General features: G+C 42.4%; 1 protein-coding gene across 1 annotated transcript; it reads right to left on the minus strand.

Annotated features, from left to right (window-relative positions):
- Window positions 1–273: 273 nt before the first annotated feature.
- Window positions 274–16,359, minus strand: rab15 (RAB15, member RAS oncogene family). The gene is made up of 7 exons (XM_070987991.1): window positions 16,033–16,359; window positions 6,572–6,632; window positions 5,338–5,398; window positions 4,576–4,653; window positions 3,928–4,017; window positions 2,488–2,553; window positions 274–2,349 (listed from the first exon to the last, which is right to left on the minus strand). Exons 1-7 carry the CDS (start codon window positions 16,154–16,156, stop codon window positions 2,188–2,190), a joined length of 642 nt encoding a protein of 213 aa, XP_070844092.1. The 5' UTR covers window positions 16,157–16,359; the 3' UTR covers window positions 274–2,187.
- Between the last annotated feature and the right edge of the window lie 105 nt (window positions 16,360–16,464).

The following is a 16,464-nucleotide window of genomic DNA, read 5'->3' on the forward strand; positions in this document are numbered from 1 at the left end:
TCCAGATACTATTTCCAGATACTAACATACTGTCGGTCATCACTCTTTGTCCCCCTTTTTAGAGGATTAATGCCACATTAGATACATGCAGGATGAATATGTGTGTGCCTGGTTTCATATATGAATTAAAATCATCTGTCAATCAGTAACTCCTACCTTCAAGAAAATAACCCAATATTTAGAGAGCAGTACCAATATTTACACATTACTCCAGCATCCAGTCTCACATGATGGGGTCCCTGGGTCTCAACATAACCAAGAAGACACGCTGAGTCATATATCTGCAAGGATTTACTCATAAACATCTGACATCTTTTCGCCAAGAAGAACATGTTGCATTTTACATGTTGCATGTAATATATTTCCACAAATACAAGTTGAAGTAGTCTGAAAGAAAGAAAAAAAAAGTCCTCGAAAACAACACAGATACGTTGTATATCTGGAGCTCGGTCCAGAGCATCATTCAGTACAACATACTGCCATGTCGCGCGGTGCACATATTAACAACTGTTTTGAGAAGCATTTATTTTACTAAGTCGCAAAAAATGTAGCCGACGTTTGTCAAACGATGGACGTTCTGTTTAGATCTCCAACAGGCAACTCTGGTCAAATGCTGTACTTGTATTATGGTCAGATGATTATTAACTTCACTGAAGTTGCAATAAAGGAAAGGATAAAAGTGTGGACCGCATGCAAAACACTCGTTTGTCCTTTAAGTCTGAGGGCGGGGAAAAAGAAACGGCATCTCCACTGGACTCTGTACAAAACAGTGAGAGAAGGGACAGGATGACCAAAACGTTATTATCTTCACAGAGGGGATATTTCAGACCATCTAGAATATCACTGTGGACTCTTTAATACAGCCCTCTAATGGTAATACATTAAATTAATGGCGTAACCTCATGATTCAACCAGTCTACAATACTTGGAAAAACCTGGTATGTACAATGCAACGGGCAGTTATCAAATCATCTATATTTCAGGATATTTTCTCTTATAAACAAAGACTATAAAATGAAGAATATCTTCAGTTTTGCTACAGGGAAACACATTTTGCTCTCAACAGTTCCCTCAACAGACAACTTATACTGGTGTACCTTTCAAGGTGTGTTCTTTTTTTTGTTTTTTTTTTGGCATTTCTGCTTCATTCAGATAGTGACAACCGGCAGGCGGGGGGGGGGGGGGGGGCAGGCTGGACTGGATCTCGGGCAGTGAGGACTCAGACTTGGTGCACGCTCTACCAGGATGCCCCAGGATGACTGCAAATTATCAGGTATTATGTGTGCTCTTATATGGATGACATTAGCTGCATAACTTCCTGTGTAGCCAACATTTGCATGAACACAATAAAAAACATAAATAAATAAAATAGCTGCATATATCTGGAATCATTTCGTCGCATTAAAGGTAGCCACTGCAAGTGCAAGTACAACCAAAAACACAGAAGAAAAAAAACTAGCATAACAGAGCTCTGCACGGCTCTCCAGCGTGTGCTGTTTTTGCAATGCATGTAGTACCCTCTTGTGGTACAATTCTGTCACTACAGCTCATGAATTCAATGGTTGAAAGGCTGTGGACGCAGGAGCGCGAACACCCTCATAAAGAAAACACTAAAGGGGTGGATGAAGGCCAAATGTAAGCAATCACGGTGCTGATTTGAAAGGCACGCAGCCCTATAATCAATATCAGAGACAGCGCTTGGAAAATAAAACAACATTGTGAAAAGTTTCAAGTCAGCGGTGGGCATTTCCAAGTCCTTTCCCATCCTCTTGAGGAGGACACTGTACAAAAGTTGAAAGAATCTTCATCTCCAGCTCTCCTGGATGTTTTGTATTTAGCCTTTTCAACTCTATGCCAATCTTAAAATTTGGTTACATCAAAGACACTGAAGTCGTGCCTTAAACAATGAACATTCGGTCCCACTGAGGTAAACCTTGACATTTGGACCTTCAGTTGGTGAACTTACCACACACTTGGCACTTTGTGGCAAAACATTTCCACCTTTGTCCTTGAAACTGCTCTCAAATGCCTCATTAGCATTTTTGGCAATGCTTCACAATACAGAGGGACATAGCTGCTTTCAAAACTGCAGCTCGATGTTTCTCTTTATTTCAGCTGACAACAAAAGGAGACACATTTTGCCCAGAGTGTGCAGGTGATTAATTATACATAACAAAACGTATTCCTTTAACACCAGCAGCCTTTGCCTTGGTCGCCCGCCGCACTGTCACAGAGTCCTTCCTCTTCCTCCAAAGCAGCAAGATTAATATCGTCATTAATGGACATCCGGAGAAGATCCAGGTCCTTTTTATTGGCTGCCAGCACCTGTTCAGCCAATCGCGTGAAAGTCTTGCAGGGAAACACAGCCAGAAATAACAAGATGAGAGAGATAAGATGAATTGTCATTTCCATTAAATACTGCATGCATTGCTTTGTCATAAAATGTCATGAGTTCCTTTTGAGCAGCGGTTCTCCAGGTCATCTCACCTCTGTTATGTTGTGGTTGGTGAAGGCACTTGTCTCAAAGAAGTCCATTCCATAAGCCTTGGCCAGCTGAGAGACAGATAACAGTGACACATTTCATCTTCCTGACAAAAAAAGAGACAGCTGACGAGCTCTGTCCTTCCACACAGGTGCAGTGTGGCGTGCCGGCTGTCAGATGCTCTCGTGTGCTCTGAGTGCAGCTTTTAATGGAAAATGTGAGGCAACAGGAGGTGAAGCATTAGACAGGCTTTGTCTGAGGTCGACTCGATGCGTCATGGCCTTTAGAGCTCGTTTATGGTCTCGACTGAAACCACACTGCAAGTCGCTATACCACGCTGTAAAAAGCAGACCTAAGGAAGATAAAATATCTTTATATCATCAAGGCAGTAGGTGCTGTTTTTTGTCTGGTCACACTACTTAGATTGAATAGATACATATATATGTATCTATGTTACCGCATTTTTTGTTCGCCTCATTTTATTGATTTTTTTTCTTGTTTTTGAAAGCTGATTTTTTGCAGTATGGCACCCACACCAAGCCCAAAGGGTCCCGCCTTCAACTTGGAGCCAAAGTTTGTACCAGAACTCAAACCAAGGAGGAAAATGAAGTGGTCTGAGCATGATTTTCCTAACAGCACTGAAAATGAATCCAATGATTTCAAGCTTCTGGGAAACAAAGACTAAGCACCTCTGTAAAAGTTCTGGGAAATAAGCTCATTTGCTTTGTTGCCAAGACTAAGATAAACCTTCGAATACTTCTAAAGCTCACTAATGAACATGTCGCATCTCGAACAAGAGCCCAGTGCAGTGACTTGCAGAGTTTTGTAGTTACAGTGAGTGTGCCAGGCTATAGTTGGAGACATTTCACAGAAATGATGGGTGGATGGACAAAGAGCACTTAACTAAAACAAGAAAATGAATCATTGACATTTGGAGACTAAACAAACAAGATCTAACATGTTACTTAATGAGCTTTAGAGATGACACAAGAAATCAGTTTGATGTTTCCCCCTGCTTTCAGTCTTTATGCTAAGCTAAGCTAACTGAATCCACCTTTATGATTGATGCAGACATGAAAGAAGTGTCACTCTTCTCATCTGACAAATAAGAAAGAAAGAGAAAAAGAGCTTTTCTTAAATATGTCAAAGCTTTCCTTCAATATCACCCAACCAATTAAATTTTATTGAAACCAGCCACAACATCAATAGCTTTTGTCGAACTTTGAGCCAAATTTCTTCCAGAACCCAAACTGAGCCTACAGGCTTTTGGTGAGCTAACATCACTCAAAGAAAACCAGGAATCTTAATGGTTTTCAGGACCTGGCACCAAGCATATGACAGATACCAGCATCGTGATTTCATTTTTTAACCCAAGCCAATTCAAAGCCCTTCAGGTCTAATAATCCACAATGAAACAGTTATACCAGAGCCAGACGTTGACCCACCTTGATGCCTTGCTCTGTGGCCACCTGCCTCTTGTCCACCTCATCGGACTTGTTCCCGACGAGGATCTTCTGCACCTTGTCCGGAGCGTACTGCACGGGTTTGTCACGCGAATACAAAGGAGAAGAGGGATATTTGCAGATGGGGAAGATATAAACAAAATGAACGAGACAGGAAGAGAGAGGACTTTGAAATGTCACGAGAATGCAGAGGGGAGAGAAGACAGCAGCGACAGGGCTCAGGAAATGAGACCTAGATTAAATGTAAGTGGGAAGCATGCCAAGATCAATAGAGTGCATATTCAGACAGTGCCATAGAGGAAATTAGGTCTATAATGACTAAATTAATAGAATAAAATCATCTGGGGAATGACAAGGGGAAGCATTGCTCTGTGAAGACTCGAAGCTGATAGAAAAATGTGACTGCAAGAGGGAAAAATGCTCTCCTTCCAAGACAACATTTAAAAATACGATGAGAGGTATTTGAAAATGAAGATGGAGCATAATCCACGCAGCAAGGCAGCGTCCTTCAGGCCAGAGCATTTGGTTTTCATCACCAGCACGTCAGCCACGTGTTCCTCACACACAGTAAGTTCTTCAATGCAGAAAATAATGCCTGTTGATCTCAAATCCCCAATCTCTGTGACTCACCTCGTCCACGTCACTGGCCCACTTCATGATGTGCTGGAAAGATCGCTCACTCGTGATATCGTACACCAGGAAGATTCCCTGAGGAGAGACGTTCAGAGATTTTAAAACCAGATGAGAAATGCGCGTTTTAAAGCACTGTGGGGTCATGTTTAAAAAGTGTTTCTTGAGCCTTAAAAGCGGCCTTTTAAAATGAATACATTTGGAAACCTGGATATGATTCCTGTAAACAAACCAGGACACCACTTACAAAGCAGGCAGCCTCTACCAACAATGGATTTAACATTGTAAGCCTCTGGCTGGAGGAGAAATCTGCTGAATTGTTGTATGATTGTTGTATACAAAACAGGAACCGGCCACTTTCTGGTAAATGGACGATTCAATTTCACTCAGTTTATCCTCTTTAGCAGCCCAGAGCAAAGGCAAAATCCATATGCAACACTGTCAGGGCGGTGGTACTGTGCGCCTGTGGAGACATCATCCTCTACCAGAGGAAATGAACACGGGGCCTTTTTAATATGCGATACAGCACACTTACAACAGACTGGTGTCAGATTTGATCTTTCACAATGTTATACTGATGATCCATGAGAGTTGGCTCTGAAAGTACTTCATCTAAGTACCTGGAGTGGGATTCAAGCATGACACATGAATGATTCTTGAAGCTGTGACAAATTTAATTTCAGACATAAATTAGATTTGAATTTGTTGTGCTCCTCTGCAGTAATAATATTACATTAATGTGATGTAGCAGCGATGCTGTACCTGTGCTCGTCTGTAGTACTGCTTAGTGATGGTCTGGTATCTTTCTTGGCCTGCAGTGTCCCTGGAGAGACAACAAGCATGTACGACCATGAACATACACAGATACTTGATTTTATAGACATACCACTACACCCACACTCTTAACATAGTTTGACCAGACACCTAAAATCATTCATTATTTGGATGTTTCTGTCCAATATAAGCAACTTATCTATAAAATATAAACTTCTCATGAAATAAGAAAACCTGCTTTGTTTTAAGGTCCAGTGTTTAGGATTTAGTGGCATCGAGTGGTCAGTACTGAATACCCCTCACCTCACCCTCCCCTTCCAAGGCTGTAAGACAGACGTCTCAAGCTCATTCCACAAAGGGCCGTGTGGCTGCAGGTTTTTCCTCCAACCAATCAAGAGCATGCAGTCTGACTAATCAGCTGTCTGAAGACTGAGATCAGCTGATGAAATGAGTCAAGTCCGGTGTGCTGCTGCTTGGTTGGAAAGAAAACCTTCAGCCACTCGGCCCTTTGTGGAATGAGTTTGAGACCTGTGCTGTAAGACCTATGGTGGCTGTGAAAAATGTAAAAAATTAAAAACTGATGAAATTCCCTTCAGCCTCTTCAGAACTTTGTGTGGCCCTAATTCACAAATGTTAGCACGCTAACAAACTAAAGTAAGATGGTGAGCCTGGTAAATCTTACCTGTCAAAATGTTAGCATTGTTAGTATGAGCATGTTAGCATGCCGGTGTTAGCATTTAGCCCAAACCACATCTGTGCCAAAGCTAATGCCAGACAGGAAGTCGGTACTGGATGACAAGAATGTGATTTAAAAATTACACAATTAGGTTATAAAATTCTCATTACTGTCACATGACAAAAACAAGTTAAGTTTAGGAAAAGATCAGGGTTCCAGTTTGATGTCTCCTGCATGAAATACTGTCCTTTAATTGGCCTAAAAGTAGCCAAATATAAGCAAACTGAGTTTAAAATTCCTGGAGTCAGTTTACAAAATACTAACAATGTGCAGATCTCAAAACACCCCCCAAAATTCCACAATTCCCAGATAAAAATACAGCATACATGACCTCCATGTTGCCAGCGGTAGTGAGAGCCCTGCACATGATCAATTATAGATTATAGCATATTCGCAAATGAATAATACCTCCTCCATGAGAACTACTGCTGTGTAATGTCTAATAACGTCCTCTTAAGGCCCTCCAACATGGCACCACTATCTTACCATATCTGTATCCGTACTTTGATACCATCTATTACTAGCGTCTTCATTTTGAAGTCGACTCCTGTAAGAGAAAAAAACAAGGTCAGAAAACACAATATTACAGAGCGAGAGGAGCTCGTGGTAAATGTTCTGAGCAGCGTTTGTACTTGGAATCAATTAAACCAGCAGTCTCTCACAGGCCGAGGTTCACCAGTGTCGGCTGCAGCTTTGTAACATCATAGTGGGAATTAACGCAACCAGAGCTGCATCATCCCCTGTATAATCAGCCCGTTGGAAGCTCGGGCTAATGATCCAGCGAGCAGAGTCCTCGTTTAGTTCAGTTCCCTGCATCGATCACATGGGAGGTGAAACAAGAGAGAAGGGCAAAGCTGAGCACTGCATAACACCACAGAGGACCAGATGAGAGAAAAGAGGCAGAGCTGAGGTGGGGAGGGGTCACTCATGCTTCAGTGATCTCTGCTCTATTTCAGACGGCTGAGGGTGATATTCTTCATAGACAGAAAATCACAGGCAGAGCCACTTTTTTTTATTTCAATCAGCCTGAAGGCCAGAATATAAACTGATATATTTGAGGAGAAGTTGCTGATAGCTGATACTTTGTGCTGATGTTTTTAGAACACTAAATCCATGTATTGATTATTTGCCCAGACATGTATTTTGCCAGAGTGGACTGTCAGACATTTTAAGTCTCTATCCACCACCAGGACTACTCAGGATTTTAGAAATACTGAGTCCAGATTCCCTCAGCACAACCACACCTCATTAAGAAATCCAAACACATGAGCCAAACTCTGCAGAATTTAGCATTTAAAAAGTCTTCACAGACCCCTCTCCAGTGCTCATATGTGTTTTATACTACAAGAAAATTAGCTGTAATTATATGTGAGGTAAACGTTGTCCTACATCATAATCTAAGTATCAGTTACCATTAACTCTTTTCTCCACGACTGTCTCCTCAGACTAATGCACTCGAGGTCGATAAAAAGCGAACCCACAGGCTTCCATAAACCACGCTAATCCCTGAGAAATCAATTAACAGTTCATCCCAATTAACCTGACACCCGGCACCCATGTGTCACAGTGGGCATCACACTCAGAGAAAGAGCCAACGAGTCCGATCCATTCACACGTCGGGAAGAAGTGCTGTTTGAGGTTTTTATAGCTGCCTTTCTGCAAGGTTTGTATTCAAAGAGCGTGACGTAGGGAAACGGCTGACAGATGTGCTATTGCTGGACCGGCTGAGTTTTCTGTGTGTTTGCTGAGAGGAAGCCCAGCGAGGCCTCCGCAGAGGCCGGGGATCACGGTCTCGACGGTGCGAGGCCTCATTTGAATTGCGAGGCAGCCTTTGCCTTGACTGGAGAGCATCCAGACCAGGACTAAGTGAAAGGTCAGCACAACAATCAGCGGCTTGCCTTGCCCGAGGCTTGAGATGAGAGAGGAGATAATGAAAAAGAGGCTGTCTCCCTGCGTCATTGTCTGGCTGTATTAGCGCTGGATTAAGCTCCAGTCAGAAGTCATCCATGCAAACAGCAATGATTTGAATTTGAATTTGAACAGCTGCACTGTGGGTGTCTACAACAAGGAGGTGGGCCAAGTCTGGAAACTTCAAAAAGAAAAAGACGACTGCACAGGCAAGTTACATGAGAAGAAATAGAAATCAGCAGAAAGTCTCTAAAACATTTGCACATTTTGAGTCATATTTATAAGAAAAGAAATAAAAGATCCCTCAGCCCACACCGTCTGCCTCCTGCTGTTAAACAGCTAAACTGTATCAGCACCCATCTGATTGCTCCGCATTGTTTTATAACAGCCGAGCAAAATGAGGCTGTTTCATAGAGGCAGGTGTGCTCCTGCCAGGGGGAAACCACAGTGGTGGCAGGCAGGTGGCACGGTGGAACAGTGGTAACAATGTCGCCTCACAGCTAGAAGGTCCCGGGTTTGATTCCCACCTGGGGCGCTGGGAGCATGTCCTCCTCCACCTGCCTGCTGCTCGATGAAAGGGGCATATATCCATCCATATATCCTCCATAAAAAACCCACTAAAAACATGCAAGACGATCACCACCTGACCAGTCGGATGGCAGCCCACCGCTCCTGGTCTGCCGTGGAGGAAGGACTTACCAGGATGGGTCAAAAGTGGAGGACAAATTTCACCAATGCATGGCGTGTGTTAGCATGTGTAGCAGTGTGTGACAAATAAAAAGGCGATTGTCCCTCTGATCTCTTCTTCTTCTTCTTCTTCTTCTTCTTCTTCTTCAGTGCAAACGATGAATGACCCCAAATGTCTCTCTTTATCATAGGTCTGTTATGCAGACTGTTGTGGGCGTGTCCGACCGCAGCAGAAGTCCCACTTGCTGCACGACTGCTTAAGCTGTGTAGAAAGTTCTGAATGGATAGATTGGAGGTGCATGCATGTGCTCTGCAGCCAAAAATGGTGAATTCAAGAGCAAAATTCAGTCTTATGTGCCCACAACTCTTGATACTGACTGTCCCGGTGAAATAAAGACCACTAAATTAAACTGAACCGTGTCTGTGGGACTTCATGCTTGACTGACGCTGGCTGAACGCTGGAGAATCAGTCAAGTTTTAGAAACAATTCAGCTGTTGCAGCTTCCACAAATGTTGAATCGATTTCCCTCCTCTGAGGGAAAACTGAGACAATGGAGACGAGCACGACGTGCGAGGAGAGACAGCAGTTAATTTAACATGGCAGCATTTCACAATCAGCAGTGTGAAAGCCGTGTAAAAACGAACAGGTACACACCCAAAATTGACTTGACTAATTAGCAGGATGACTGCGCTCGACTATGTGAGACAGATTAAGCGGTGACGGGTGTCAGTATGTGGTAGGTGATGGTGGCAGGCTCACTAATGGATGGACGGATGGATGCTCTGGCACTGACGCAAATTCACCGGGGAATGGGTCTGTCATCCGTGGTTATCATTACCAGCAGAGGACGGCCGACAATGGACAACAGCTGTCATCTTTAGGACAACAGGACAAAGGATGAGCAATTTTTTTTGCAATTATGAATTTGCCATTAATCTGTGCTGAACAATTCATCAGTGCATTTCCCTCCCGCATGAAAAGAAACCTGTAGAATGGATTCTAGTCAAACCTATAATTGAAAAACAAGTATTTAAAAAGGTTTTTAACCAGGAAAAAAAAAATTGCACCCTCACTTGAGCCTGAATCTGCTAAACAGGCTACTTTAGCTGCTGCTAGCTGCTAGATTCAAGCAGCAATTTCCTGAGAACCAGTAATAAACGCTCAGTAAGAAGTTCTAATATCATATCAAACAAGCGAAATGCCCGAACATAAAGCTGCCGAGTATGAAGATATATCTGACAGACGACAGAGGAGCATTTATTGCCTTGGTTTCAGATATTTCATCCTACTTAGATTTCACTTTTTGCAGTGAGGGAGATGACAGACGGTGAGGGAAGCAAGATATACAACAAAAACAAGGTAGGTTTATCGTCGACACCTTATCCTCTCGGCCCGCACGGTGCCCCCCAGTAGAGATATAAGACCAGAACTTTTATGTTCCTACAAAGCCATGAAGGAGTCAAAGCAATGAGAACAACACTGACTTCTCTGACAGCCTGTTTATGAGATGATAACCATCTGTGGAGGCTGTGACCCACGCCCGGCCCTTTACACTAATGAGCTCTCCAAACAGCGGCGTGTCACCAGGCCATGACCATAACCCCGGCGGGACCGCGAAGACAGCTGCTTATTGAGCTATGATATAGGGCAGATGCTCTATAAGCGCTGTGACAGACAGGCGCTCCAAGGAGGAGGCCGCCAAGGTACCGGTGAGGAAGATTAAACTCAGCAGTGTGACTGAATGCCATTACTAAATCATATCTACAGCTGCTTTTTGCCAGAGAAATGTGCACAGATCAGAGTCTTACGGTGAGCAGAGTGACCTGCTAAAATAAAATGAGGTACCTGGATTAGTCAACAAGGTGAGATCAGAACTCCTCCAGCTCCAGTGTCTTTGGACAAGTTTGGTTTTTACTGGTATTGAAGGGAGGACTGAGAGTCGGAGCTTTTATTTTATAGTGAGCTGTAACCAGGGAATAGTCATATCCTTTGTCTATCCTGTAGCCAGGTGTGGTTTTTCTTATTCGACATATTTCTCTGCATAACATTATTGTCTAAAATCCTTGGTGGATCAAATCAAAGGCAGACGTCTTGGCTCGAATTTGAATGCAGGTCTCGCTCGGTGCTTTCGACTCTCTTTCTTTCGTGCGGGAAATTCTTTGATTGTGTGAACACAAGCCCAGCCTGTGCTTCGTTTTCCTGAGGACTGACGACATTATGCACAAAACCACAAGGCTAAAACACATATCTGCCGCATATAATGCAGCCTGCTGAAACATAGCAGAGAAAACCGAGTTAAACACAAACACAAATTAGCATACAATTCTCAAAATGCCCAATTATTTCAGAGGAAACGAACAAATGGGCAACGCTGTCCAACCACTGTTGTGTATTCTTGTTCTGGTGCTGCTTCTCATGGTTTGAACGAAGCCCTTTAATTCTAATTAACCCATTAGTGGAAGTTTCTCTTATCTTTTTTCAGTTGTTAGTCACAAGGATCATAGAAGCCTCTATTTCCACAAGTGTAAAAAATGCTAAAATGTCACTTTCTTGTTCCAACATGACAATACAGCCATGCACAACACAAGGTCCATAAAAAAAAGGTTTTCCTTATGAGGTTTGGTGTGGAAGAACTGCACAGTGCCCTGACATCAACACAATCCAACACCTTTGAGATAAACTGAAATGACTTTCTTGTGGCTGAAAGGGAGCAAATCCCTGCAGCCAGTGTCCAAAATGTAGAGTTAACAGAAGATGAAGGCAGCTATAGCAGCATATTAATGTCTGTGGTTTGGGAATAGGGTGATCATCAGTCACGTAGGAGTAATGTTCGGGTGTACACAAACTGTATTTGCATGCATTCATCATCACACTGCTTGCTGAGAGCCCTTGGTGAGTGAATATTTGGGGTTTATTCTTATGCAGAACTGCAGGAAAATAATAAATAAGGCCCTCATCAGCATTTTATCCTCTAATATCTTTATTTTCTGTTGTAGACAGACTGACAAACCCCACAGCATCAGTCCCTCCTGAGCTGCTGTCCAACAAGTCATGCAATGATTTTGCAGCCTTTTTTACAGATAAAATTTCAAGGATAAGACAAACAGTGTGCAGCTCCAACTCAGGCAAAATGATAAGTCCATCTGTGCCTTCTTGTTCTCCAGTTAATCTAGCACATTTTAACCTTCTAGAACATACAAGGATGACAGAAACTGTATCACAGTTAAAATCCACAACATGCTGCCTTGATACTCTGCCAACAAACTTTTTTAAAAATGTTTTTAATTGCTTAGCTCCAGATGCGTTGCAGATAATAAATAATTCTCTTCAGTCCGGTCAGTTTCCCCAGGCCTTGAAAACTGCAGTAATAAAACCTCTGCTAAAAAAGACTAATCTGGATGCTTCAGTAATAAGTAACTACAGGCCAATATCAAATCTTCCCTTTCTAGGAAAAATTATTGAAAGGGTTGTTTTAAACAAACGCATGCTTTCATGATGCAGAACAATCGTTTTAATGCATTTCAGTCTGGATTTCGTCCACACCACAGCACTGAGACTGTACTTATCAAAGTTTTAAATGACATACATCTGAATAATGATGCTTCCAAAACCTCAGTCTTAGTATTATTAGATCTCAGTGCTGCCTTTGATACGGTTGATCAGGACATACTTCTTGACAGACTGGAAAAGTGGGTGGGACTTACTGGCACTGTACTACACTGGTTCAAATCCTATTTACAAGATAGAGACTACTTTGTGTCAATTGGTGAGCATGTGTCTGAACGAAAGAAGATGATGTGTGGGGTGCCACAAGGGTCCATTCTCGGACCACTTCTTTTCAATATCTACATGTTGCCCCTAGCTCAGATTATGGAGCATCATAATATTTCTTATCATACTTACGCAGATGATACACAACTTTATATTTCTGTGTCATCACATGACTACAGTCCCTTACTTAGTGAGTGTATTCATCAAATCAATGAGTGGATGTGCCAGAATTTTCTTCAGCTTAATGCAGATAAGACAGAAGTGATTGTTTTTGGCCCCAAAAATGAAAGGTCAAAGATCAGTGCTCAACTTAACTCCATGTCACTGACAACAACAGATAAAGCCAGAAATCTTGGTGTAATTATTGATTCGGACCTGAATTTTAACAACCATTTAAAGCTGATTACCAAATCAGCCTACTACCACCTGAAAAATATAACCAGAATCAAGGGTTGTCTGTCCAAAGAAGACATGGAAAAACTTGTTCATGCATTCATTTTAGGTAGGTTGGACTATTGCAATGGAGTCTTTACTGGCCTAAACAAAAAATCAATTAGGCAACTACAGCTGATCCAAAATGCGGCTGCACGAGTCCTTACAAACACCAGAAAAATGGACCATATCACACCAGTCCTCAGATCACTACATTGGCTTCCTGTGAGTCAAAGAATAGACTTTAAAATCTTACTGTTGGTCTATAAAGCATTAAATGGTCTAGGACCAAAATATATTCTAGATTTATTGACTCCATATGAAGTATCCAGACCTCTCAGGTCATCAGGGACAGGTCTATTGTGTGTTCCCAGAATCAGAACCAAACAAAGTGAAGCAGCTTTCAGTTATTATGCTCCTCACCTGTGGAACATTCTCCCTGCACACCTGAGGTCTGCACCAAGTGTCAGCTCATTTAAATCAGGGTTGAAAACATTATTATTTGCTACAACTTTTACTTAAAGTAAATGTATTTGCTCAATGGTTTTAACCATTTTAAATGCTAAATTATTGTCTTTTACTGGTGTCTGTTTTTAATTTTCCTTTAATTGTATTTTATTTTTATTTTATTGTATTTTTTATTTTATTTTTTTATTTTTTATTTTATTTCATTTTTTGTTCTCTTCTAATCAAAATGTATGATTTTTATGCTTCTGTAAAGCACTTTGAATTGCCTAGTGTATGAATTGTGCTATACAAATAAATTTGCCTTGCCTTGCCTTGCCTAATGTTTATGGAAAAACTTGAGGAGCTTTGTTGATACAACCCCCTGTGGGTGAGAGGTCCCAGCAGTTTTTGAGATAATTAAGAGCAAAAACTGAGCGAGCAGACTGTAACAGGAACTGATGAATTATGGAGGTACCCATGAGGGGGTCATGGGAGAGAATTTATATCCCTCTGTCACCACAAAGGTTGGGAAATTATTTATCGATCTTCTGCAGGAGAGCACTGACGGTGGTCACTCTTGATCTCTCTCTCTCTTTAGACCTTGCTGGGCTTGTTTTGTCTGAGAAGAGGAGTTGAATTATTGCAGACCCATGAAAGACCTCCCAGCATGGCTCACAGCCTGCTGCCCACAACTATTCAGTCCAATATAATTATCTGGACTCTGTTGCCTGCACCGAAACAAGAGCCCGTTTTTTAAGCATCCAGCTGTGGTTGCGAACAGTCGGTGCGCTGCTGCATGCAGGTCGGCTGAACCTGTCTTCGTAAGAGGCTTCAGAAAGGCTTGCAGTGTACAATACAAACATGACTCCACAGGGAGGAAGTTTCCTGTAGGGTGCTATAGGTGCATGACTTAAAATAGCACACAGCGATCTCAGCAAGCATGTCAGCATCATTACTGGCTGGAGCAGACAAAGCAACAAAATCCTTTAAAGTTCAGCGTGGTGAGTCTAAAACTCGAGTTTGAGCCTCACGCTGTGGCTGTGGAGTGTTTGCAGGAGTTCCCTGAGGGATTAAACCAAAAAGGCTTTGAAATTACAACAAAAGCTTCCGTGCAAACACAGCAGTGGTCCAAAAAATGTGAATAAATCATGTTAAAATCAATAATTAACGGTGCAATTGAACTCTTGCTGGCTCTTCCATTAGATCTTTTCAAGCACCATCTGCCTGCAGATCCCAGCCAGACCACCAGTTTCATGTCTTGACCTTATTCCAACAGCATACTGTTATTTCAATAAAGAGCCAGCTATCCATCACAACCAGGACGAGCATTTCCCGACTTTAGCTTCACCCTCGAGCCACAGGGATGTCTGCGGTTTCTCCTCTCCATATTATGGCAAATGACTGCAGACAATGTCAGAAAGTAGTTGCCACCTCAAAGAACGGGAGCTCGCTGGGGGGAAATATCTCCGTGAGCTGAACGCACACTCAAACACACACACACACAAAAAAATGCCAGCCCAGTTGCCACAGAGGAAGAGATAAGAGAGACCACTGCAGCGTGTGACAACAGAACGGCGCTTACTGTACGTCCTTATTTCCCTCGCCTCAAAGTGAAGCACGGTAATGCGCCTGTCATGCTCTGCACTCTGAATCCCAACTCTGAAGGTGGATATACTGCACAGCCCATATTAACTATAAGGAAAGAGGCTGGTTCAGGTTTGCTGAGTCAATAGTTATCTTCAGGGATGTGCAAATCCACGACCAAAGGTTGGAAAAGATGCTGTTAGTTTGCTCTATGTAGTGGATTCAAAGAAGAAGGAGTTGAATCATTTCTCATTATTAACCAGTTCATCATTTGGCCTATGCAACATCAAGACACAGTCAGAAATGGCCACAATAATTCAGATCCCAGGCTGATCCATTTAAATTGCCTTTTATGTTCAACCAACATGCACAAAACCCAAAGATATTCATTCTGCTGTGATGGAAGGAGGAATCTGAAAGCATCGAATGTTTCACTTGCAAACCAACTTAAACGATTAACCACTTATTAAAACAGTTGCTGATTAATTTCCTGTCGATCAGTTCTAGTCATATTTGTTGCATAATTATTCGCCAGGAAAGGATATACAGCTATAGGTATATATAAGATTTTGTGTTTTTTTTATAATGAGCACCTGAAACCATGAGAGGAATCCTTGCACTAATGCATCTAACTTATCAAATACTGAAATAAAACTATCGTATTTGTAGCTATTCTGGAGCCCCTGTGAGCCCCAGGAACCCAGTTTACAGGGTAACACAATGAGCTCGCATAAATAAAAGCCTTTGCTATTATTCTATATTGCACTTGGATGCACTGACGGTGCCAAATGCTGATAGTTGGTAAACTCATCTGCGTGGCTGCCAAGTGTTGGCTCTTCCCCCTCAGGGCTTCCCCATCCAATGCAGTCACGTTGATTTAATTCACATGAAAACACAAGTCTAATTAAACCAAAGCGTGGCCCCTTTTCAAATTGGTGTACAAGTCTAATTTGTGGAATTCAAATTGAAAACCCAGTGACCACAAAGGAGAGGGTGATGCGCAAATGACATCAACAGAAAACGCTGAAATGCCGTGCAAACAAATGGGAATGCTAATTAACGCAAGGGGTGAGATAAAATTCAAGGAAGAACTCCTGGCAGCAGTGCAGAGTCTTACCGATGGTGGAGATGTGAGACGGGTGAAATTCGTTGTCCGTGAATCTGCACAACAAACATGTTTTCCCAACCCCAGAATCTCCGAGAAGCAGGAGTCGGAAGAGCACATCGTACTGCTTGGCCATGGTGTTGAATGGAGTGTTGAATTAAAAAAGCCGAAATCAGCTAACCCAGCGATGGATGAGCAATCCCTCCCCACCTGCATCCCATGTCTGATCAGATGCTCAGCATGAGGCTTTGGCTACGCTTCTTTTTGTTCACTGATGCTTGGTCGGTGGTTAACAAAACAGGGATGCTCCAGCCTCCCAGGCAGCCTCCAGCTTCCAGTGGGTGCGGTGGACCATCGTCAAGTAACAAAACGATCAGAAAATGAGACTTCCGGTGGTGCTGACCTACCTAAAAGCAATAGGTATGTATGTCAATATGTAGACTA

The sequence above is a fragment of the Chaetodon trifascialis genome, chromosome 19 (genome assembly GCF_039877785.1).
Source record: "Chaetodon trifascialis isolate fChaTrf1 chromosome 19, fChaTrf1.hap1, whole genome shotgun sequence".
In the NCBI taxonomy this organism is placed as follows: Eukaryota; Metazoa; Chordata; class Actinopteri; order Chaetodontiformes; family Chaetodontidae; genus Chaetodon; species Chaetodon trifascialis.

Coding starts and splice junctions, on each gene's coding strand:
- rab15 (XM_070987991.1), bottom strand. CDS start 16,156: ATGGCCAAGCAGTACGATGTGCTCTTCCGACTCCTGCTTCTCGGAGAT. Junction 5,399..6,571: donor AAAGTACGGATACAGATATG/GTAAGATAGTGG, acceptor TTGTCTCTCCAG/GGACACTGCAGGCCAAGAAA. Junction 2,350..2,487: donor CCAACCACAACATAACAGAG/GTGAGATGACCT, acceptor TTTCCCTGCAAG/ACTTTCACGCGATTGGCTGA.